We start from the raw sequence: 25,276 nt of genomic DNA, 5'->3' as shown, positions 1-25,276 counted from the left end.
TGACCAAGGTTTTGATACCCTTTTCTTGATGGGTAGCACTTGGCTCTTTGAGTAATTTTATGAAAATCTGTTGAACGTTAGTAGTGACATCAAAATCCAACCTTTGCAGGCATCTCTGAGGAAAGCTGATAGCGAGTGGGACACGCAGCCATCCTGCTCTTCTCTGTCATATCCACAGTGAAGCGAGTCATGTTTCAGTCTGGCTGAGAATCTGTTTCTAATACAAAAATCAAAAATAAGCTGGATGTTAGAGATGTAAAAGCTACGTGCTCTTTGGAGTAAGGACTACAAACCAGGGCATACAGGCTTTCTGTACAGCCTATGATACAGAGGTCCTTTACTATATCTGTTCAAGAGCTCTTTTTCAGTTGAAGATTTCTGTTCAGAGAAGTTGGTTGAGTATACTTTTTGGCATAATAAGTCCCCAAAAGAGCTAGAAAAGAGCTGACCTTGAAAAAATTAGTATGCTGTGTTCTGATACTTAAGTTGTACCCTTGAGGGGAAGATGGGTAGTCTGCTGCAATGCTTGTTAACCGTGATCATGTCTCACTTTTCTCTTGTCCCTTCACAGGAGCTCAAGAAAGTGAGGCATGTCCTTTGTGTCTGTTTTTCTGCTCAGTTTGTCAAACGGACACATTTCGAGTTTGAATGGGGCTGGTCAGTGGGCAGAAAGACATTTTGGGAGTTTAAAGTTGCAGATCCTGTTGTTTGCTTGACCCTGTGTACTTGCATGAGTTACTTGATATGCCATTTGCCAAAACAGGAGATAAAATTTCCCTTTGTCAGTGGGATGTTGCAAGGTCCATTAGTGGCTTTTAGGAGCTCTACTGCTATTTCTGTTAGTCACACTAGGTGGAAAAAAACTAAGATTGGGTGGATATTTGTCTTGGATGCTCATTAGAAAAGGCGTCTGTTCTTCCTTAATTTTCTCACAAGTCGTGCCGTGGCCGTTCGTCTTTGCTTTTGCCAGGTGAAGTGGTGCTTCTGGTCCCGATGCCGGCAGATGGCCCAGCAGACTCATGGCAGCTTTTGCCTGATGGAAGAGCAGCCTCATCTACCACCTCTTTTACCCAGCAGGACATCAACGAAGGCATTGTGTGGTACAGGCACTCTGGATCTGAAGTAGAGAGTGACTCCTTCGAATTCCAGGTACTCCTCATCGTCTTCACGGCGGGAGTCACACAGCAGTTCCGCTGGCATTTTTCTCTGAGATGACTCAGTCTGCTGTTCCCTGTATCTTGTGACCCAAAGTTTTAATAGATACACATGCATTAATACATGCATGCACACATGAGTATGTGTGTAAACATATATTTGTACTTACACACAGACTTAAGTGTGTATAGGTGCGTGTTGCTTGCGTGTAGATGAATATGCATGTGCTGATGTGTCAGTGTGGATGCAACCCATCATTGAATTTGTGGGAGACTCTTACTCATGCACAGCTTTTCCTGCATGTGGGTCCCCAAGTTTTAATCTGTGGCAGTGGAGCCAAGCAGCCAGCTACCCACAGTGTTGAGCCGCATGCAATGGCATTAACCTTCTGGATGTCAAATCACAGGCCATATTGCAAACCTGGAGAAAATTGTCTTTCAAGTAGCATCTAACATTTAAGCTGTTAAACTAATAGCTGGCCTGATTTTCTGTAGAACAGTTCCAGGAGGGAAACGGTTTTGTAGAAAAGCAGTGACATTGTCCTAGCGCCTGCTAGCTTGTCTAAGCAGGAAAGCTCTCTGAGATCGAGTACCCAGAGTGAACGGGTAAACAGATTCTGCACTTATAACTTCCACAGGATGAAACTAGCAGGCTTGTAACACCCCATCAGCATGACACAGGGTGTCCAGAGACTGATTCTTGCTGTGACGGCAATCCCTTCTCCACTATCCTTTTTGCCTGTGGGGTAGGATTGTCCCTTGGGTACACCCTGCTGATATGCTTGGGCTTGCATTTGGGGAAGAAATAGGAACAGGAAATGTTTTTTTTTGCCTGTCAGGCCTTAGGGGAAGTAACAGAGCAGGTAACAGAGAGGGTGACTCCCAGCGGTCTTGTAACCTGCCACCTCCTTTCCGCCACCCTTCTTTGAGATCAGGCAGGTCCAAGGGGACAAGGGAAAAGTGAGGAGGTGGGTCCAGATAGCCACACATTTGGCTGTCCTAGAGACCTCCAGCTGGGTGCCAGATCTGCATGAGGAGACCCTTACAGAGGTCCTGTGCACCACCTGGATCTCCTAAGGGATCCCTGCAATCCAAACCTCTGTGAAAGCACTTCCCTTGTGCAAAGTGTGTTACTGCAGCTCGTATCCAGGCTGGTTTGATGCCCCACTTACAGTTCAGACAGGAGGTTTGAACCCTTGATGCTGCGTGGCAAATACATCACTCTCTTATAAAACATGTAAAATTTACTCCAAGTGCAGTGTTCCGAGTGCCTTTTTTTCGTCTTGTGAGCCCCCAAACCAAGCAACCCACCTGCTTTCTGCAGTTCCCTAAGCTAATAATTTAATTTTTGCTGTAGAGTACTTCTTCTTCCAAACAGAAAAAAAAGGTACAAATACTCCCCAGCAGATGTAATACTAAAATAAATCCCACCTCCCCACAGGTTTAACAGCCATAAAATTCCTCAGACAGGTCCTTGCTGTTTGCTTGGAAGGTTTAACAGCCTCCCATAATGCTAAGCCTACGTGAACGCTTGCGTGCAGCATTTGTTACATCTGGTTTACAAGTCAGAAGCTATTACTGTAGCACCGGAGAGGCAATTAAGGTAATTTCTAAAGTGATTAACATAAGTGATAATGAGGAATTTGTGAGCATCAATGTTGAACAAGCTAATCTTTAGCTTAATTGCTGCATTCCTCTTAGAGAGTAAGCATTTTGCATGAGTTAAATGTTTGGGTTTAGTATCTTGGAGCAGTAGCAGTAATTGTATGGAGAGCCCTACTGAGAAAGGAAGCTGTGATTGCCTGGGCCACATCAGGAGACCACAACACATCTGTCTGGGTCTTGAACCGTGGATTGGGGCATCTCGGAAAGGGGCGACACGTTGTTTTCATTAGTACTTTGGCAATTACCGTTCAGATGACAGCAACTCAGAACAGGTCCAGCAAATGGCTAAAATAATTTCATTCATTTCAGCAGAGCATGCATTTTTATGAAATTAGGCCTGTGCTGAAGTCTGTTCATGCTCACAAAGTGCTCTATTGCATTCAGGTGCAGACTTCCATCCCTACTGAAAGAGAAAGCCAGAACTGAGTCTAACAAAGAAAGGGGCTGTATTTCTTTGGGTGCTTGCCTTATCTCAGGATTGCTGTGAATATTTGCGGGCTTATCTCTAGGGGATGGGTTTGGACCTTTGAATTTTTGCAAATTTAATATTATTTGTGTTATGTGTCATTACTGCAGGTTTTCTATTATGAGTTAGATACCTTTGACTTAGCTTTGGTGTTGTAGTGGCATATGGAAAATTTTTATGGGTCTGTGTGAAACACGAGTACATCCTGTCTTGGAAGATGTTGGGATCACAGGGAGTCACTGCCAAGGCAGTACCATTATTAAAGACCAGTTATTTTCACCTTGACAGCACTAACTGATGGTCATTTTGAGGGTGAGAGGAAGGTTTAAAAACCCATTATTTTTTTCTGGTCCTGTGATGACAAGTTCCTTTAAGCTGTACAGACAGTTGGAGCAAAATTCAGCAAAACTATGGCAGTGACTGGGGGAAGCAGGAGTGAATAGCAGGTAGGGAAATGACAAACAGATATCTTTCTAAATGTTAATAAGAGGTAAACCATTTCTAGATGGTACAGGCAATAACGGGGAAACTGGTTACCATTTAAAGGCCTTAGTTCCCGTCAACAACCATTCATGTGTGCTTTGGGTTGGTATCTGCTGGAAAGGTGTGTCTTTGCCTTCCCAGACCAGAAGGAGAGGAGAGGGCAAGTATGGAAGTGGTCTAGAAATGCAGTGGTGTCCTCTTGTCATGTATCCATTCATGTGGTCCTTCCTTCCCAGGTGTCCAGCTCTGCCAGCCCACACAGCAGCTTGGAAAGCCACGTGTTCAACGTTGCTGTTCTCCCACAGACACCCAGAGCACCTCAGCTTTCCCTCGGCTCCTCTTTGCACATGGCTGTAAGTGTGAACCGACACCACTGACTGGTGGTTTCTGTATTCCCACTCTCCTTACAGCAGTGCACAGCGACCAGAACCTTGCATAGAGCAGTAACCGCTGAGTGTTGATTCCTGTACTTGCTGTTGTCCATGATATTGTGCTTAATTCAAAGATTGAATTAAGCCTACGGAACAGGGTAGATGCACCAGATAGATAGCTGGAGTAGAAATGGAGAAAAAAAAAAGACAGATTATAAGAGTAGATGGGGGAGAAAATATGCATAAAAAGTTGAAAAACTCAGTATTAAAAGTGATGGATGTATAGACTGGAGAAGAGATGGGAGAGAGAGAAGACAAAGTATGTTTAATATCTTTTTATGGAATTCTTACCCTTTCCTGAGAAGCCATTAGGAATGGCAAAAGTGAAAAACTGTGGGTTAGAGACACGGTAATGACTAGATCTTGCTGGTAATTCCACAATAAACTTTATCAGAACTGTAGCCCACCCACATTAGAAAGTTTTCGTCCGTCATTCTGACATCAGGAACACAGACTGTAATGTATGTGGAAAACATTCAGATAAGCCCATTATATCTGCATCTATGAAACTGAATTACCTTTTCATGCAGCATCAACTCTGGGAATGACCATTTTGATAAGAGTGATCTCTTTAATGTAGTTATTTCCCTGACTGTGTTAACTGAAAAAATTACTTTGACGTTTAAAGTTGGTTTTGTGAGTTGTCTGGCTTTGTTGCATGCCATCTCCCTGTGTCCCCATCACACATGTGGGTGAAGTCCCGCTTTCCCCTCTACTTCTGTTGTCTCCTCTTCTTTGATTCTGTAGGGAGGGATCCTGAGTGCCTGAGCTAGAGGGAAGCTTCAGGGCTCTGCACCCAAGTCACACGTTGGGCCGCACAGAGAGCTACGACCCCTGAGGCAGGAAGTTTGATTTAGAGATCACCTTGGCCTCATAGCTTTGTTGTGGTCAGTGGGGCTTTCAGAAGGGGACCAGGATCATAATCCACTGAGCAGCAGTCCTGAGGCGAGTGAGACGGGGCAGGCTGTGATGAGAAAGCAGAGATGAGGCCAGCCCTTCAGGCAGGAGCTGCCCGCGGGGAGAGCTGGGTCTACAAACTCGAACATAGTGTGCCGTCATCTTCGGCGTTATTCGTTGCTGATGATTTATTTAGAGCATGTGAGGTGCCAGCAGTATGCTCAGCGTTATCAAACAGAAATCCTGTGCCCTTGGGCACTCCCTGACAGATAAAAGCATGCTGAGGGGCCCATGCAGTGCAGGGGAGCAGATGTGGCAGATCTCCCAGGGGCAGTGGGTCCCTGGGAGGAGCCTCCTAAGGGGAGACGAAGCACTTCTAAGCCAGCACAGCCTGCCAGGCATGGGACCGGGAAAGGCCGAAGGAAGCAGCGGGAGAGGGATTAATGAAAAGTCCATGACACCACGGCCTTGTCAGGGTTTAAAATAGTGGTGACCTTTCCCGGGCAATAACAACACCTGCTCAGAGTGCTACTTGGAGCAATAGCCAGCAGTGTATCTTTCTGCTCTTGACTTTTTGCTGTTGTCATTATTGACAAAATTGATGGGAGTGGTGTCTGGCTGAGCCATGCAGTGCTGAATTTTATAGCTAATTACACACCACAAAATTCAATAGTGCCATAAAGTACATTTTACTGAGGGGCGCCTCACAACCTGCAAGCCCTACCTTTGGGAGAGACAAATAGGCCTTGGAGGCAACTATGAAGCAACCATAACCTTAAATCTTTTCATCGTAAAATTGCACTTCCTGGCATCAACGTGATTGAGTTCTGTTCATCTGTCTTCAAACTCCTTCAGCATTAGACTGGCTTCTTGGCTGAACAGCAAGCACAAAATGTTAAGTCTTCATATACCTCCAGTCTTGTCTTTGACCCTGCTGAGATGGGTCAGAGGAAGTTCGGTGGCTCTTTGGTGGTTAAACTGGACTTAATATCTGTACTGGTTTTTCTTCAATCAAGTTACCCGTTTCCCCCATATCGGTAAAAGGAGCCTGAGCTTCACTCTAGCTGAATGCAAACTGAGGTTGGGTTTGTGAAGGAGAGAAAATTTTGTAGGCATATAGAGGTGCTCCTCCCTTCCCTTCCCTTCCCAAAGTGGCTGTATGAAGGGGACATCATTGTTAATTTTAAGTCTGCCCTTTTTATACAGACCTGTATATAGCAGTGCTGATAGATAACACAAATAAACTTTGTGGCCTTTGGTTCCAGTTAGACGTGTGACACTTTCACATCTAAAAGGGACTGACAAGGTTTTATTTACTGCGTCACAACAATCATTCATAGGCTCTAGTTTCTCCTCTGATGTGAAAAACACTGGAGAGAGATGAACTGCGGTTTCGGTGGCGCTTGTGGTGTACTGAGCTGGTGTCAGGAAACCTTGCCTTGCCAGTGTCCAGACCGATGTCCAGTCTGTGACACAAGGCCAGCAGAACGGGACACAGATTTGACAGGGTGGTACTACATATGTGTGAGCAGCATGATTCCATGGGCTGCACCGTGTGGCCGGTGGAAACCTGTAATTTGTTCCTGCGTGTGATGGTTTCATGTTCCAGAGCAGATGTTTTAATTGCCCGTATTCTTGATTTAGCTTGTCCTCTCCATAATTTGTTCATGATTATAAAATGAGCTGAATGCTTTTCATACCCAGCTGAACTATTTAATTCAGTGACTTCTCGTAGCTGTTAATTCTGCAGGATTAAGGTTCGTGAACACATGCGAGTTAGCTGCCTTTGTGCACTTAAGTCTATTCATGCAGCACTGTAATTCCTGTAACACACTGCCCACCTTTGGCAAATGATAATCTTGTAATGGAAAGATCAGAACATTTCTAGATAGATTTAAAACAAAAGAGAAAGCCTTGGTTCTACTATGTTCCAATGGAAATGGCCGAGTCACTTTCAGGATTTCTGAAAGTCCAGCCACCTCGGACTATACCGGAAGACTATGTAGGCAGTGAATTATACTTCCATCCAGGGAGTTTTTGATCAAATTAGGTTTTCTTTTAACTCTTCTTAGTTGCTGTAGGTCAAAAAAGAAACTCCTCCACCTCTGGGCATGGAGGTTGTGCATCTGCAGGGGGACAAAGTGCACTAGAACCACTGCCACTTTCCTGGACAGCCTGCAAGTGGGGATAAGCTCACGGTTTTATGAAGAAGGAAGTGTTTGTCTCTTTTTCATAGGTTTGTAAGCCCCTTTTGATTCTCCAGAAAGGACTTAACAGAGGTGGACTTGTATGGAGCTCTCTTCTGCTGAGCATGATAGTGTCCCAGCTTCTGCATTAAACGTTTCTTTTGGTTTACCAATGAGCTGAAAGTGAATTTGGGTGGCCCGTAAGACTCTAGCAAATTTTACTCATTATCAAGCTTTACTGTCCTCTGTAATCTCCTCCCAAATAGTCCCTATTCTGTACAAGCTTGAGAGACTTGGTAAAGGATCAGCCCATCCATCCCTTGTCAGTTTTAGGTCTAAGAACTAGGCTTTTAAATCCAAAGACTTTCTTACATTTTACTATAGCAAAGCAAACTGTCTTTCAATGCATTTTTGAGTAAATCTTCTCGTGTCTTTGGCCTTGATGCTTATGGTCTTATGTGTTTATTGAGGTGCTGGAGGACCGTGTGACAGTGATTGAGCCCCATCACCTCTCCTTTGTAGACCCAGAGATTCCCAGTGAGAAAATCCTGTTCAACGTGACTGTCCCTCTCCTTCCTGGCCAAGGCAAGTGTACCTATTCAGAACACGGCATCTTGCTGCTGAATTAATTACTGTGCTTTCTAAGCACATCCAATTTTTGCCTCAGAGTATCATTCTGTGGAGGCATCTGTTAACCTGTTCGGCTTCCTTCATTAGCTTTCAGACACCTTGTTTCTTCACCTGTTCTCTTTGGCTTGTTTAGGAGTAAACCACAGAGCTCAGGCAGTTTTCTTACTATTGTCTGGAATATATTGAATGTTGTACCCCATGACTTTCTGCTTTCCGCTTCTCTAGTGAGAGGTATTTGAAGAAATTACTAAGTGAGGAATCTCTGTTTAATTTCTCACGTCCCAAGAACGCATCCTCGATGCAGTTACAGCCATCTGACTCATTCAGGAACTGCTGAAAATGTCAAAAGAAGTACCTGGGGGGAGAAAAAGCAGCTGTGGCCTTTGGTATCTTGTTTTAAAAATAAAATGCATTCCTCCTATTTGTTAATACTGAGCTCTCTGCCTCTGTAGGTACTGTGGAGCATAGAGACAGGCCTCTCTCCCCAGTCAGGTATTTCACCCAAGCAGATATAAACCATGGCAAGATTGCTTATCGTCCCCCAACTGCAGCTCCTCACTTGAGAGAGATCATTGCTTTCTCCTTTGCAGGTAAGGAACTGAATGTTCTTTGTAGTTCCATTTCAGACGGTAGTAGTGCTGTGTCAGACTGGTAGAGGTAGCTGGACTGCTGGTCTTCTTCCTGTCCTGGATTGACTTCACGGTTATGTCCATACTCGCAAGGGCATGAGGCTTGAACAAGCAAAGGAAGTAGGAATCTGCCTTAGAGGAGCGTACCAAGAGTTCACCCGTTTCTTATGACTTCAACAAGATTTTCCCCAGTCGTTCGGTAAAGCAACATTCAATGAATTATGGGGATATGGCAGCGTTCACTGCAGCATTTAGCATTGCCGGTGCTAGTACTGGATGCTGTGCTGGGCAAACTGCTGGTCTGCTGTGTGGTTAGGAGCTGTTGCCCCTCCCATGCTTGAGATCTTTGATGCACTGGGGGTTTAGTCCTTGAAACTGAGACTAGAATTGGTGAACTGAATCCATTTAGTGAGGATAATAGAAGAGTTCTACCATTAGAGATGTAACAAGCTGGAGCAGGAGGGGCAAAACCAGGACAAACTTCAAGCGTGTTTGACCAGTTGATGCACAGGATTGTGTGATGAAGTTGACGGTACATGGTAGATGCAGTTCTATGTATCACCATGCTCCCCACTGACATCAAGAGGAGTTTCACAGGTTGGAGGAGGGGGTAGCATGTTATCTCTCACTAGCTGAAGCAAAGGCAAGGAAAGAGTGCTTTCCTTGGTGGGGAAAGACTCCAGCCTGGTTGAACATCAGCACTTGCTTTCTCCAAAGTTGTTCAAATCCACATCAGTATGTGCTTTCCTGTCCTGACCACAATTACTCTGTGCTTTTGTTTGTCCCATCAGGTCTCCCAGAGTCAGTGAACTTCCGATTCACAGGTATGTGAACGCTTTGCTCTTTCCTGGCCGAAGCAGTTTTGTACTTGTGCCCTTCATGTTGCCTGTTACTCCTTGGCCTTTCTTCTGCTTCATGCACACCTATGGGCACTCAGTAGGAATTTCTGGAAATGCACGTGCCTGGGGAATAATAATTCATCTGTGTCCTAACAATGTTTTGTAGAAGCTGAGCTGTAGCTCAGTAGAGACATCTTTTTCCAGTAGTTGCCTGGAATCTGTCCTAAAAGCCTGATTCATTCCTGTTTTACTCCAACGTGAACAAGGACATTAGAGTTTTACGCTGTTGGGTTTTTTTTTTTAATATAGCATGGAAACATTTCTGCAATTAAATTGCTACTGATAAGCTGGCTGCTTGTTTAACATATCTTTTCCTTTCCGTGTGCTTTCTAGCACAGGTGTGCAAAGCAATCCACCAGCAAGGAGAAGTCCATGTTCTGACTTATGAGCACACCTGATAGGTGTATGTATGGAAGATAGTGTGTACACATGCACACACACAGACTTCTACAAGTTTCGTTTGCCTTGCTAGGAGTTAAGGGCAAAGATAAACACTCTTGGCAGGTGTGAATTGTGTGTATATGTCTATGGACGAAGGTGTAGATTGACAAGGTGGGAGAGAAGTCAGCGATGTGGGGTGGTGATTTTGTACAGAAAGGTGAATTTCCCAGGTGAGTCCCTGAAAACACATCCCTACGCTCAGGTGTGGTTTTTGTCCGTGTCTAGTGTCTGATGGAGAACACACAACCCCGGAGATGGTGTTTGTTATTCATTTGCTCTCCGCAGCGCAGCAGCCTCCAGTCTTCCAGATCACAGCTCCATTCCTGGAGGTCAGCCAGGGGGGCAAAGCCACCATTGGTGAGTAGGGTGCAAGGGATGGGGTGCAGAGTTCAAGCTGAGGCGTGGTGTTTATTGCCAGGAGGCCACATGGATGGAGCAGAGGAGACTTTTGGTCTCACTCACCTCTATCCATTTAGCTAAGAAGATGTGCTTATGCAGGTGTAGCTGGGAAAACTGTACAGTGATGCCTCAGAAAGGTGCCTGGGGATATGGCAGTACTCCTCCAGCATATGGCAGGTCTGTGCATTGGCTGAGGCAGGGGAGAGCAGGATCAGAGACCTGCTGCTCCTCTCCTTTTTCCCTCTTAGGCTGCTCTGCAATTGCTGAACTGTTGGTTAGTGATTTGATCTGGTATACTGGGTTGTTTAGGATAAGCCACTTTCTGCTTGTGTCAGGAGGTTCTCTGGGGTTTTTGTAGATACCCCCCTGCTATATGAACATGTGCACATCTCTCTCATAAGCTGAGGGTTTGCATACCTGACATTTGTGAGCCATACTAGCAATAAGTTCTCTGATACAACCTCCGTTCTGACCATCATCAGGGTACTAATTATTTCCATGAAACCAAGAAGCTCTTGGGCTAAGGCAGCTCCAGAATTATTTTACTTTTCACATATTGACTGAACTAAAATTTTTTTACTCCATTCACAAGAGCACATCACAAAACCTAAGGGATATTCCTGGTGTAGTGTCTGAGGATGCTGAAGCCGTGTTCTCTTTCCCTGGGACAGGGATCCAGTTAGCTGTCAGCGACACGGATACAGCTCCTGAGGGTCTTTTCTTTGAGCTGGTGAAACCTCCCCATCGTGGCATTGTGCTCAAGTACAGCGCAGGCGTGCAGGAGCACATGAGAGCAGGTGAGTTGAGCAGAAGTCTTCCTCAGTGCAGAAGAGGGATCAGCATGTGCCTGTCCACATAGCTGGTTTAGTTGACCAGGAGGAGACAGAGGGCTTTGGCAGATACGGCTATATCCACAAGTGTGTGAATTTTCTGCATGGAAGTGGGTTACTGCAGGAGGGAGGGCATGAAAGACATTTTCCTATTTGTTGTTTAGTTCCTGCCTGAGTCAGCACGTTTCCTGGACCAAGTATATGTGGGCTAGTTGACAGTCACTCTATGGTGATAATTGCAACCAGGAGCTAATCAAAAGGGATGTTTTGTTTTCCATGATAAGTTACATCTGAAGTAATTTAGTGAAGTAACATAGCGAAAATTTCTACTGAAGTCCATGTAAACCTGTTGTGATACAGCAGTCGAAAGCTCCTGGGGAGTTTTACTGTTGTTTTTGGTGGCAGCAGTTTCCAGTGTGTGATCAGGTGAACAAACAGGAGAGTAGTGCAAGCAGAAGATGGGGAGAGGGAAGCCTTATCTAGGTATGACAGGCATGAGCTAACAAAGCAGCTGGGAAGAAAGGAGAATCTGTGCGCTCCCAGAGAACTGTGAAGAGTCACTGTCTCTGTGAAAGTCTGAAGGTTACAGCTTTTCCTCTGCTCTGCATATATACTAGCTCCTTAATAATATGTTCTTAACTCACATCCCTGTAAGGGCGGTATTCAATGCCAGTTTAGTACGTGATTAAGCCTTTTGCTAATCTGGGGCCTTAGGTCATTTGAATTGAATTGGTGCTCTGAACAGAGTCCTTCTGACTTGTGCATTCTCTTTTTGGGAAGGTGACACCTTCACCTACGAGGACGTCACTCGAAATGCTCTGCAGTACGTGCACGATGGTTCAGCAGCAGCAGAGGACAGCATGGAAATCTCTGTCACCGACGGTGTCACCACAGTGACTACGGTGCTGAGGGTGGAAGTGTCCTTGCTGGATAACAACGGTCCGCAGCTGGCCCCAGGCTGCTTGTTGGCAATCACCGTGGCTAGTAAAAGCTCTGTGACTCTCTCTCGATTGCACCTCGCTTATATCGTAAGCTTTCGTCTCTTTCTAAGCCCAGTGAATGCTGCCAGCCTCCCTTTCCTTATCCCCTCACAGACCCTTTGCCACGCACACCTCTGCCATCAATGTCGATTCTTGGTAGAGAGCTTGAGTTTTGACTGTGTCCTGACTACTGCTGCCAAAAAGGGGATAACAGACTCTTTCATCCAACAGGGTTTTAAGGCTATCCCTGTTTGACTGTAACAGAGGTGAACTGCCATGCTAAACATGAGAACCGAGTTAATCCCAGATTTTGTATCAAACAGACTTACTAATAAAGCACGTGGATTTGCTAAAGTGATAATCCCTTGAAAATTTCAGCTCTCTCACCACCCTTCCAAAATTGCCTGGTTCTTTTTCTGGACATATTTGAAGGGGGTGGGGGGGGCGGGAGGTTTAAGCAACCCAAGGTGCTCCTTGGTAGCTTGGAGTTGGTCCTAGAGTTTGCACATTGTACAAGAGTTATCCTGCTGGTGAAATTCAGAAGAAAGGTAGTTTACTCCTTGCAGATGATTTAGCAGCAAATGCATTAGCAGTGGATTTCAGGTATGCGGATATGCTCCCCTTAGGGAGGAGGGAGGAGAGATTAGAGATTGCAGTGCACGTGTGAGACTGGAGAGACCTAAGGTAGTGGCTGTCAGAGAGATGATTAGGGAACTGCAGGGGATGAGGTAGGATAAGAAGGCAGATGAATGTTTTTTCCAAGGGATCAGTCTGGATACAAGTCTGGGTCTGTCCTGTTCTCCTCTTTAGGAGGAAGGCTGACAAGGGAGCTGCTCGGGTTTTATCTGAGTAACAACTGTTAGGGAAAAGAGGATTTCATTCCTGACTTATATGCTGAGGGATATGATGATTTCTGCTTTGGGTCTTGTCTTTCAAGCAACCAGCAAAAACTTTTAGAAGAAAGACGACATCTGAGTTGTGATATCACTAACTTAACGTAGTTAAAAAGAGCCAAAATCGGCTTTTAGTTAAATGTGAATCTGGCTTTTGCAGCATTGCTCCACGTTAACCTTTGTTTTAATAAGACCCGAACTTAGCTCTGTGTCTCTGTCTGAAGCACTGGTGGGCACTAGTAACTCCCTGTGCCAGCTATCAGCTGAATTTTATCTCACTTTATCTGGAGTCAGGAAAAGCGTATTACATAAATGGCCCAGTCCACTGGGAGTGTAAAGTAATTCGAAAACAAAAATATCAGGTTTATGTCTGGGAGATTGTGTTGATGTGATACAAGGACACAAAGAAGACCTCTCTGAGCTGAGAGAAAATGAAAATACATTTTGTGGCAGATTCTGAAAGTGTCAACCCAATTGATTCTCATCTCGTCAATAGAGCTTCATTTAATATTCATCAGCTGTGGGCCTGACCCAGCTAGCTTGATACACTTCCCTATAAAACATTTTATTCCTCCTTCCATTTTTAGTGAAGGGAAACAAAAGCTAATCTTGTTTTGCTTTGATTTGGTTTGTTTCTTCATGTTTAGGACAACAATTCTCCTGACTCAGAGATAAGAATCCAGTTAATATCTCTGCCTGCATATGGCACCCTCTTACGGATGTCAGGCTCACATGATGAGGAGCTTTCCAAGGTTTATAATTTCACCATGGAAGACATCAACAGCCAGAGGATCAGGTATCAAAGAGCTCTTCTCCTTCAAGCCATACCAGTTAAAAGCTTGGTGGACTTTCCACAGGGATCTCTGGGCTGTGTCATGATGTTAGTACAGTGCATCAAAAATATGTTTTCCTTTCTTGGCTTTTGTATCCTATGAGATTATGAATGAGAGCCTTTCCTGTGTGCAGAATTAGGAGTTCATGCATGTCTGAAATGCCTGTAGTTGGTGTAGCTTCACATTACGGGAATTTTTTCTGTGTCCACAATGCTATGGTGATACTTTAGGTAGGAAACACCTGAACAGTGATTTAAAAGAACACAGAGCAGGAATGCAAAGGAGAGTTGGGAACTGAAATGCCACCTCTCTTTCAAGATGTGTGCATTCACCTCTAAATGCAGGGATGAGAAGTATTTGCCTGGCTGGCAGTGAGACTCCCTGACCCAGACTGTGTTCTGACTTTCCAGCTACTCCACCATGTTTGAGACCAGCAATCAGCCAGTTACGGACGTCTTCCACTTCGCTGTTTTTGATGCTGATAACAACCGGCTTGACAGACAGATGTTCACCATCACTATCACATCTGCCCAGACAATGCCATCACTGATTGCTTTTGCTGACCATATCACTGTAAGTGGCTACCCAGGATACTAGGAACAGTGACAAGAATGTCTTAGATGTGAGGAACTGAACAGCTTTCCTGGACTGAGGGGAAATCACTGAAGAAACGCGGTGTTGCACATGCAATCCTGTGAGTGCAAAGGGTTAACAAATTACTTGGAGGCCAGAGGAGGCTGACAGTATGGCTGCATCCCTGAATCTTACCTGCTTACATTGTTCTAGTCAGGAGCTGGGTTCTCCCTAGGTTGTCCTGTTGATATCAGTGGAACAAGTCTGGCTTATCCCTCTTTAATATTTCGTCACTTATGTCATCAGCCTGTATGTAAAAGATGAGCAGAAGAGAAGTCTGAAAACATCTGGTGCTTCAGACTGATACACAGCATTTCAGACTCCTTATCAAAGCCTTTTGAAGTAATCTCCCTCCTTTCCAGCTTTGCATTCCCCCTCTCTTGCCTTCAAAAGGCTTTCCTCAACAAGAAATGCAGGTCTCGCCTTCCAGGAGGTCAGCATGACTCTGCCAGCCCTCTGCTTGCCCTGATAAAGCACTCATAGGCTCCTCTTGGAGGCCAGGCAGCCTTTGTTCTTCCCATCCCTCCTCACCTCCCAGCTGATTTCATGCTTAACAGATCTGGGGGAGGACGGGACAGGACTTCAGAGATCGGGCAAGCCTCTTCCGTGGAGGCAGACTTGTTCGGTGAGGATTTGTGCGTTGCTGTGTGCTGTGTGCACTGGCGGTAGTTTTGTCATATGCTTTTGCTTTCCAGGTGGATGAGGGGGGCAGGGTCCCACTGCTGGCTCATCATCACTTAGCTGCCGATTATGATACTGCTGCCAAGGAGGACCTGAGGGTCACGGTTATCACTCTACCTATGTATGGCTACCTTGAAAACACTAAGACAGGTAAACTGCTTGGCTGTCTCTGAAAGGGAATGTAGGAATTGCCATGCTGGAGCACATTCTAATCTGTCTCACCAGAGTTCCTCAGGGCAGTGCTGGTTGGCATCAGTTGGTCATAAAGAGCTCAAAAGGTCAGCATTACGAGATACACTGTCTCTGGGGAGCATTTCCTCCTAATTCCTGTCCGTTGGAGACTGCTCTGTGTTGTGAGACTGGGGCATTAAGAGCCTTTCCAAGCACACATACTTTTTTCATCATGCTTTATTTTGGCTGTCCTTGTTACACAGAACAAACTTTGCTCAATTCCTCTTAATGTCCCTTCGCAATGTGCCGTTCTTCTCCTAATCCTGCGGCTTTTATTTTTAGTTTATCAGTGAACTGAACATCCCTTCACTAGTGGTATTCTGGTTTGCAGGTGAGAGTTTTGGCCCGCAGAGTGAGTCTGCTGTGACCGCGGACACATCCTTTTCCCTTCAAGATGTTCTAGAGAACAGCATTTACTACTTCCAGAGCGTCCATGAAAGCATTGAGCCAACAAGTGATGTTTTCAGCTTTTACGTGAGCGATGGCTTCAGCCAGTCTGAGGTGCAGAGCATTAACATCACCATTCAGGTACGCCTGTGCTCTCTGTCTGCCAGAGACCTCTCCTTTCACATAGACATATGACTTTTAAAGTGAAAGCTTTGCTCCCTCCTTTGTAATACGTGGCAAGGGGGTTAAAGGGAGTTTCCTTCCTCCTACCTGTTTTCTTCCCCTAGTACAGGCACATGATTCCCCTGTGACACCAGAGAACAGTTGTGCATTGCAGCCTTTTCCCCAGGGCTTATTTCTCTGGTGTCTCTTCCCTCTTAGAAGCAGCCATGGTGCTGGATAGGTTTGGAAAGACTGGTGTAGCCCATTAATGGATATCGGCACCAGTACTGTCGTTTGGTAGCTTGTATTTCATTCAGGTGGGCAGTGGTCTTTATCCCTTCGCCATTTCCCTTTTTTGACTGTGTGCCTTTGGGACCTGTGTAGCGGCAGAACGATGAGCCCCCAAAGATGGCACTGGAGCCTGTCAGAGTGCATGAGGGATCAGATGTGGTTGTTACCAGCTCCTCCCTCAACCTGCAGGACTTGGACACCCAGAACAGTGAGCTTGTCATCATGGTTACCAAAAGTCCTGAACATGGTAAGTCCTGACAAGCTGTGGGCAGTGGGAGAGAGAGAATGTCTTTGTGTGTCTGTGTGGTTTTATATCTCCGCGTGTGTGTAATAGCCCCTGATGTGAGAGAGGTGCCCGGCGTATTTGTATGAAGCACGTTTAGCCTGTGTTTGGGCCACCAGCCGCAAAGGGATTGTGCTTCAGAACAGACCTATTCTTTGAGAATTGTCCCTCACTATTTGTGGGAGCGGGCAAAGGGGGGCTGCGTGCATTTCCCTGGGAAGTTCCCTTTTATGTTACCCCATTTCCTATTGCGGCGTTCAGTTCCAAAGAGCTGAGCAACTAGCAGCTATCTGCAGTGATAAAGCAAGGCAGGGTCTCAAGAGAAGGCTAGTGTCGTGTTAAACTAGTGAGGGCTGTGCACCCTTTTTCAGACCTCATGTATGTAGCCAAATTCTTATGATTTTTGGCAATAAGCAGGTAGCTTCCTTCAGTTTTTCCAGTAAGGCTCTGTCCACCTCTGTGCATCCCACTGAGAGCTGGCTTGCAAAGAGTCCCCAGCAGGCTGTCTTCTCCCCACAATTTTCATCCATCTTTTCTTTGTCAGGTCATCTCCACAGGAGGCAGACTGCTGCGGAGCCCCCAGAGCATGGACACGTTCTGTCCGTGGGCTCCTCCTTTACCTACCAGGACATTTTGGATGAGCTGATCGTTTATACTCAGAGCGGTGCGGGAGCGCAGACAGACGAGTTTGGCTTCTCCATCACGGATGGTCTCTACACGCAGACGGGGAGGCTGAAGTTCTTCATGGACCTGCCAAAGAAGCAGCCACTCGCTTTAGCTGTCAACAGGGGCCTGCAGCTCCCAGTTGGTACGGGGAGAGGGAGGAGAATGGTATTGCTTGGTATTGCTATACGGTCCAGTCTAAACCAGTTTGCTTAGCTGGATTGGCTGAAGCTGTTTGTGGACTTTCTTTCTTTGATCCAGGCTCTGCAGCATACCTCACAGATCAGCACTTGAAAGCAACAGCTATTTATTCAGACGACACAACGATTAGATTTGTCATGAAGAGGGATCCCAGCATGGGCCATCTACAGTTGACCAAAACTGATAATCCAGTCCAAATCTCTGCCGAAGGACCCATCAAAAGTTTCACCCAGGCTGATATAAATAAAGGTGAGAGGGCTTGATTTTAGATAATCGTGGCAAGTAATATGTGGCTGTTCTAGGTGGTCCTGCGAGGAGCAGGGAGTTGGACTCGATGATCCTTATGGGTCCCTTCCAACTTGAGATATTCTGTGATCTTTATGAGAGGGGGAGGATGACCTGAAGCAGGGAAGGGAGAGGGAAAGAAGTAAGATAAGGTTGTTATATTAGAGCAGAAACGCGTATGGTTAAGCAAGTGTTAAAAAGTCTCTCTCAGCAGGAGAAAAAGAATACAGAGAAGTAATGAAACCCAAATCCAGGAGCTCTGTCAAGCCCAAAGTCCCTCGGCTTATAGTGACAGCCTCCTTACAAACTAAGAATTAAATAATGGAGCCTGTAATAAACCACCTCTTTTCTCCTGTCCCTCTCTCCAGGGCAAGTGGTGTATAGTCACAAGAAAGGGGATCCTAGTGGAAGTTTCGCCTTCACCTTTGATGTGATCGATGCAGATGGCAACAAACTGACGGACCAGGTTTTTTATATTAGTGTATTAGGTAAAAGATAGTGCTGAAGTTATGTTTTCTCTGCTGCAGAGCTGAGGCCTTCATAGATTCCCATCCCACATGTACTGCAAGTTAAGATGTAATTCTTGAGATGCGGTTTTTATTCGCTGGTAGTTCAAAGGCCTTTAAATTTTGGGGCGTGGGGAGAGTTTTCAGATGTAAAGATTAGTTCTTTGGCTTCTGAAAAAGGCAGAAAAATTCCCTGTAGTATCTTCATATTGTCTAGATTGTCTTTAAGACATTACAATGTTACTGTCCCCTCGATTAATGCTGAGGCCCAGAGTAACTGTTTTGGAATTACCGGTCTGGGAAGTGTTTGTGTGTATGCTGTCTTTTGCTTGGGCACAAGTACCTGATTTGAATAACACCAAGGAAAGCAGGATGACTGTCTCCTAACCCAGCTTTGTATTTAAATCTTTCAGAGGACAGATTTCCTCCCTCCATCATCGCTAACAAAGGGCTGGTCCTGGATGAGAACTCAGCAAAGACAATCACAACCCTCCAGCTCTCTGCCACTGACCGGGACAGTGAGCCAACCCAGCTCCAGTACAAGCTCACCAAGCAGCCACAGCTGGGGCACCTGGAGCATGCAGCCTTCCCAGGTCAGCAGAGCCGTATTTTACTCGGTGGGGTACTCCTGGCTGCAAAGCACTGGAGGCCTTTTGAGCCCTAGAGATTCACTGCAGGAAAAATATGCTTGGGGCAGCAGCACAGAGTTATGTTTCCCATTAGAAATCTAATGGTCATTAGCCCAGAAAGCTGGAGAATAGGGTGAGTGGAGGCAAAGCAGCCCAATAATTGCAGAGGAAGATTTATTCAGCCTCTGGGTGAGTTTATACCCCATGGTAACCTTGACTGGTGGGCTTTGCAGATCAGATCCAGCTTGCCGCTGTGTGAATCTCCTCTTTCAGAACGTATTGCTGCATCTGCCTGACAGGCAAACCTTCAGCCTTTTCTGTGACCACATATAGCACAACACCCAAAAGCATCCATCCCCTAATGTCCATGGTAATAGAAGCCACCTTGGTGAATGGAGAACTTGCTTTCAGTCCTGCTCTTGGCCAGTATGTCCCGTGATCCCTAAACACCAGCCTCTTTTCCCAGCTGTGCTTTGGAGAGAGGAAGGGAACTAACTGCTGAGCTAGTTTGAAAGGGAGCTACATTGTGGTGTGATGGATGTGCTGGATAATGAATTCTGGTAGTTTGAGGAAGGGGGGATTGGTCAATCCTGTGAAACTCAGAAAATAATTACTTACAATGTGATCTGAATTTGAGAGTTGCCTTCCATTCCCACTGACAGTATGACTGTCCTACCCCTCTCTGATGAATTAATTCGTCTAAATCTATACTGTCATATAGTATGCTCTTCTGATTTAGATCTTCATCTAAGATTATATTTCTTAGAATTAGATTTCTCGTTAACATGAAATTGAAGTGGAAATATCTGCTGTGTGTTTTCAAGATGCAGACAGTCTCTGTACAGCTCAGTCCTTCTCACCGTGTAAAGTCCTCTAGCAGACACGTTGGAAGGGTAGGCATAATGAATGAAAGTTATAATAAGCAAACCCCCTGCTGAGAAAAAAAATTAAAAACTTGCTGTATTTGTGTCTAAATTGCAAACTAAACAGTGAATCTTGTACTTTGGAGACCTGAAAGAGCTGGATTAAGGATTTTATTCCTCCTGTTATTTAAAATGTGATGATTCTCTTCTCATCATTTAAATGACCTAAACCTAAGGAGAGAGTACTGGAGTGTTCAAAAGAGAACACAAACCTTTAAAGCTAATGAGCTCTGAGGAAACCTTGGCTAATCATCCAGTTTGGGCTCATTTATTTATATCAGATCCTGGTATCTTCTGTAGTGTGGCCAATACTTGTCAGTAGCCATTTAGTCTGATAAACTGGTGAAAAACTTTTTGTCAGGGTTTTTGTTGTTGTTAAGAGCAGTAAAACTGTGGAATGCAGCAGTGAGACTTAAAGGCTCAAGTGCTTTTTAAAATGCTTATCGGGTTCCTTTCTGTGTCTGTGTCACACCTGATGATCTATAAAGATGTTACTATAAGTCAGTGTGGAAAACGGGGCTTAGTCTGTCCTAAAGGCAGGGGTACAAGGAGGGGAAAAGAGAGCGGACTTTCAAGGCATTTTTGAAGACTGCTGTGAGGCCAGGAAACCTTTTGCTCATACTCAGTGATGCCATGGTTAGATCAGTCCTGCACAGCAGTGAAAATCGAAGTTTTACATCTACCATTTGTGTCTCAGCTTCTCTCTCGCCCTCTGCCCTGAGAGGCCCATCCCCAATAGGGTGTCCTGACAGTGTGAAGTGCCATCATAAAACTGTAAGTCTGGGAAGAAGTCCACGCTTTTTTTTGCAGAAGGAGTGCCATTACGTTAATTTAAAAGCGGTTGAGCCGAGTTTTTAGGAGGCTCCATGCCAGCTAAATCCCTGGCCTAGCTGAGGTTCATGGTACAGCCTGAGTTGGAGCAGCACAAGCCAGGACTGAGCGCTTATAGCTAGATATGTCCAGCTCCCTATATTTTTCCATCCCTCGCTCTTTCTGTTGTACAGTTTCCCCTGTTGTGCTTTTTCTAGGGGCAAGAATTAGTTCCTTCAGCCAGGCAGACTTGGCCTCTCGCAACATCCAGTATGTCCACACCAGTGACGTTGAAAAGCACGTGGATGCATTCACCTTTTCTGTGTCTGATGGAACAAATGAGGTAAGTCCCAGCATGTTTTTTTGCCTGAGTCAGAGCAGGCTATTGATTCTGTAGGATGTGACGGGAGTCAGTTTTCCTCTTGCGTGCTTGCGAGAGACAGTTCCACAAAGAAATGGAACAAGTCACACGTGGGCTTGTCGTTTGGCAGTGGTGGGTGCTCTTACGTCCCCCGCTGTGAGAGATCTTACATACCACAGGGAATGGAGCAAGCCCTGTGAAGGTAAGGCAGAGCCACCTGCAATGTAGCCTTCTGAGACTAGCTTACCAAGATTTTGGTGTCTCATGTTCATCTGCTTACCAGTTGCTCCTGGAGTTCAGCTTTGATCCAGTGCACTGATGATGTACCCAGAAGCACAGTTAGACCCTTGAGAAATGTCTCCTTCCTACTTTCTGAAAGAGAAAAATTGTAGCTGCAAATAGAGGGAGAGAGACAAAGTAGAATGAGGGAGGGAGGGAAAAGTGAATGGCTATAAATATCTTAGAAAGAGGGAGAATAAATTAGTGGGGAGGGATAGAAAAGGTCATGTTCACATGATCTGAGCTTAGAAGCTTTTACTTACTCACTAGACAAGGCCAAAATGAAGTGACCCAAACTCTGGATCACAGTGGTCTCCTTAAAGCATTACAGTTTCAATGGAGTTGCATTCTTGGTAGACTGAATTCATCAAGAGAGGCTTTTCCTCCCGTTCCAGGTCAGCCAGACATTTGACATTACCATAAACCCTGTGGATGATTCCTTACCGGTAGTGCAAAGCCTCGGGATGACAGTTCAGGAAGGGGTGAGGAAAACCATCACCGAGTTTGAGCTTAAAGCAACAGATGCTGACACAGAGGTAAGGCAGGACTCCCCCTTCCTTCCTCCCTCCCCTCTTCTGCTGCACATCTGGGCTATCAGAAAAATGGGCTTGTGCTCAAAGAGAGAGATTATAGCAAGTGTCATCTCTCCCTGTGAGATCTGATCACATCAAACAAACAGCTTGTGGGAGGCCCAGTTTGTATATAAATAGATGAATGAGTGTTTGAGCAAAACAAAGCCCTGGCTTGAGAAATGGCTTCATCTGGGATATCTCTCAAACAAATAAGCAACAAACCTGTACAGAAAACATTAGAAGTTGTGATCAGAGCTAATCCTTGCCATGTCCCACCTTCTCTCTGAATATTGTGGGTTTGAACTGAGCTTATGCCTAGCCTGGACACTGAGTTTGTGCCTAGCACAGATGAAAATTACATTTCTTATTCCTCCTGGGTCTGCCCAGAGACTAAACGGTCTCTTATTGGCTCTGCCTCACTGTGCTGCAGTTTACCTGCAGCAAGGGAGCTCCTGGCTGCATGTTATTGCCCTCAGCCAAAGATCCTGCCCCAGAGGTTATTCGCTGCTTCCACCCCGATGGAAGTGACAAGGGGCATGTTGCTTAGAACGGCTGCAGAATGGGGACTGCTCTTGTGTTCAAGGAGTCATCTCAAGGGTCAGAGCCATCTCAGACCAGCCAAACCACATTTGGTGTGATATGTGTAGCCTAGCTGTCCCTGATTGGGGTTGTTTTATAGATAGCCACACTCGGGGAGGGATGAAGACAGAGCAGGTCTCAGGGTGAATCAATTAGGTGTGCAATGCCGCGTTTCAGCCCCTGGTTGGAAACACTGTGCTAGGAAAAGCTGTCTGGGCATAGAGTCCCTCTCCAGGCATCTTGAGCTAGAAGGACATGCCTGTTCTGGTCCTGGGGCCATGTCATCAGCTTTGCCATTCTGTGTCCTTGGTGCAGGCTGAGTCAATTACATTCACGGTTGTGCAGCCCCCTCGGCATGGCCTCGTTGAACGCACCAGCAATGGGCAGCGTTACCACCAAGCCACCACCTTCACGATGGACGACATCTACCAGAACCGCATCAGCTACAGTCATGATGGTAGCAACTCACTGAAGGATCGCTTCGTTTTCACGGTGTCTGATGGGACCAATCCCTTCTTCATTATGGAGGATGGGGGGAAGAAGGTAAGGGGAGGAGAAGGGATGCGAGGGAGACCTTCTATAGCTGATAGAAAGCTACCTCTTCTCAGAGAAGGGGAGACATAGCTGCTGAACAGATAAGGGCTGATTGTTCTGAGTTATGTGATGCCATTTGCTTCTTCCCTGATGTACCAGCCTTTGTGTGTGCAAACTCACCCCAGGACCTTGACCCCAACCGAGCTCAACGGGCAAAGTTGGTGATATGGTGGATAAGGCTCTGACTCCCAAAGTCTAACAGCTGTCTCTCCGAACTTTTGTCAGGTTGTGACAGCAGCACCGCAGCGCTTCAAAGTGGACATTCTCTCTGTGGATGATGGGACACCCAGGGTTGTCACCAACCTGGGTTTGCAGTGGCTGGAGTACATGGATGGCAAGGTAACTTCATGCCTGCGTTCAGCTGTGATTGTTTCTCAGGCTGTTCCAGGAGACAGAGCTTCAGAGGAGAACATCCTGATCCTTCAGCATTTTTATTTTTGTGATAGAGAACAGCTGTCCCTCTGTGCCCATGAAGTGTCTTGGAAAAGGCAGAGGTGTGCAGGGATGCCTGCGCTGCAGCACCATTAGCTAAACGAGGCAATGTGGCTGGAGCCACGTTAGCCTGGGTACTAAATTGCTTCCTGGACCTTCTCCTTCCCTTGCATCAGCCAGACCATCAAGCCTGGCTCTTTGTGGCTCTTGCACAAGCTGTGCAATGCAGTACATACAGCTCCTGCCCACCTGCCTGGGTGGACACGTCCTGCCCATTGTCCCTCCTCCCCAGGGTGTATTTTCAGTTTTGCTGGTGGCAGGGAAGTCTTGATTATGTGCTGCAGCAGCCATCATAGAGATATACAGCTTTCAGAGAAACGTGGTATAGAGATTTCTTGCTGTGACATGCCTTTTTGTTTTGCTGAACCCCATACAAAACCCCAGAAAACTCTCTCTCGTGCTTGTTTTTGAGGACCCAGCATTAACTGCGAAGAAATACTTCAGTTCTTCCCAGGAAAAAGGGTTGGAAGACACTGTAGTAAGAAATTGTATTAAGAAATGGCTACCTCAGCTCAAATTCCTGACTTCCGAAAAAGCATTCCTGCAGCCTCAGGCAATTCAATTCTCCCTTTTTCTCAGGCTGTTAAAGTTATTTTCTTTTAAAAGAGAAAGCAAAATGTGATGGAACTGAGGCACATCCCTGTGAGGTCATTTGAAAGAGGACCTAGTAGTGCAGGCTCACTAAAGCAGCATGAACTGTCCTGGGTAAATCTTTCAACTTGAGGCTGTTTGCAAATGTTTTTTGCAAAGCCAGGCCTCACCTGAGCATCAGCACAGCTCGTGGAGCAGTAGTTTGCAGGTGAAACCAAAAGACTTGTCATAGCTTTTAGCCCCAGCTAGATAGGGCTGGGCAGCTTGTTCTGAATTTGCTTTTCTTTGAGCCACAGTGGTTTTTTATTAAACAAACCAGATGTGAGGCAGAATTTGAATCCTTCCTGTGCTGTCAAACACCTTGTGGGGCATCGGTGTGTTCAAGGCTGCTCTGTGTGCTTTGTGCTTTTACATCCCCTAGCTTTTCCCTCATGGAGCACTGTTTGACAGAGGGATTGTTGGGCTTTTTGGATGAACAGACAATCATACTTGCACTGCTGGATCTCCAGAGTTTTACTCCCTTGGTTTGGCTTTGATCCAGGCAACCAATCTAATCACTAAGAAGGAATTACTGACGACGGATCCTGACACAGATGACAAACAGCTGATCTATGAGATAACAACTGGTCCCAGAAATGGGTACGTGGAGAACAAGCTGAAACCAGGGACAGCTGTGACCACCTTTACGCAGGGTATGGAGTTGGGCTGTATACTGTTGCTTTTTTCATTCAGCTGCTTCAGTTTGTCAAGATAGCTTGGGGGATGGGGGGAAGGAGGGAGGGGAGAAGACAAGGGGCAAATCCCAAAGGTGTGTCAAAAATAAGACCTGAACTTTGCTCTCAGTTGCAGAAATCCTGTGATTTCTTATCAATGTCAACATGTGTGCTGTAGCACACCCCGGTTCTCTAGGCTTGTTAGAGCTGGAGATTTGATTTGGGACAGTAAAGAGGAATCATAGGTATTGCATGTGGATGTAATCATGACAAGGTCTGGTAGATGTTTAGCCAGCAGTGAAGGGTCAACAACATGTGGAAAGCTCACCCTTGCAGGACTGAGGGGCCCCTCGTTAGGAAGGGAATATGAGGGAGTAACTGCTATTCCTACACTACTGTGCTCTTTCTGATTGCTGCTCCCTCCAGACTCCCCCAGGCAGGCTGAGTGAACTCGCAGCACAGCCTTGTTTAGCATTTCTGCTACTGCAGTTCGCAGAGCCTCACACCACACTGCGTGAGGTCCTGTACAAATGCAGTCAGCAGTTCTGCCTGTCCCTTCTCATCAGGCCCAGCCTCCTGTGTGCTCAGAGGGAA

At 45.9% G+C, this 25,276-nt stretch overlaps 1 protein-coding gene across 1 annotated transcript in view; it reads left to right on the top strand.

The window, feature by feature from the left end:
* FRAS1 (Fraser extracellular matrix complex subunit 1) overlaps positions 1-25,276 on the top strand; it is a 139,859-nt gene that overhangs the window by 95,704 nt on the left and 18,879 nt on the right. The window contains exons 30-51 of the mRNA XM_086464383.1: positions 971-1,149; positions 4,005-4,121; positions 7,753-7,867; positions 8,365-8,502; positions 9,333-9,365; positions 10,107-10,238; positions 10,952-11,077; positions 11,891-12,138; positions 13,631-13,779; positions 14,227-14,389; positions 15,145-15,280; positions 15,693-15,889; positions 16,295-16,448; positions 17,029-17,292; positions 17,409-17,597; positions 18,002-18,121; positions 18,553-18,732; positions 20,720-20,844; positions 21,537-21,677; positions 22,608-22,835; positions 23,112-23,225; positions 24,511-24,661. Coding sequence (XP_086320509.1) covers positions 971-1,149; positions 4,005-4,121; positions 7,753-7,867; positions 8,365-8,502; positions 9,333-9,365; positions 10,107-10,238; positions 10,952-11,077; positions 11,891-12,138; positions 13,631-13,779; positions 14,227-14,389; positions 15,145-15,280; positions 15,693-15,889; positions 16,295-16,448; positions 17,029-17,292; positions 17,409-17,597; positions 18,002-18,121; positions 18,553-18,732; positions 20,720-20,844; positions 21,537-21,677; positions 22,608-22,835; positions 23,112-23,225; positions 24,511-24,661 — 3,399 coding nt within the window. The remainder of the gene's footprint in view (positions 1-970; positions 1,150-4,004; positions 4,122-7,752; positions 7,868-8,364; positions 8,503-9,332; positions 9,366-10,106; positions 10,239-10,951; positions 11,078-11,890; positions 12,139-13,630; positions 13,780-14,226; positions 14,390-15,144; positions 15,281-15,692; positions 15,890-16,294; positions 16,449-17,028; positions 17,293-17,408; positions 17,598-18,001; positions 18,122-18,552; positions 18,733-20,719; positions 20,845-21,536; positions 21,678-22,607; positions 22,836-23,111; positions 23,226-24,510; positions 24,662-25,276) is intronic.

This window comes from Leptosomus discolor, chromosome 4, assembly GCF_034619465.1.
Source record: "Leptosomus discolor isolate bLepDis1 chromosome 4, bLepDis1.hap2, whole genome shotgun sequence".
Taxonomy (NCBI): Eukaryota; Metazoa; Chordata; class Aves; order Leptosomiformes; family Leptosomidae; genus Leptosomus; species Leptosomus discolor.
This window is presented reverse-complemented; position numbering and strand designations above follow the sequence as displayed.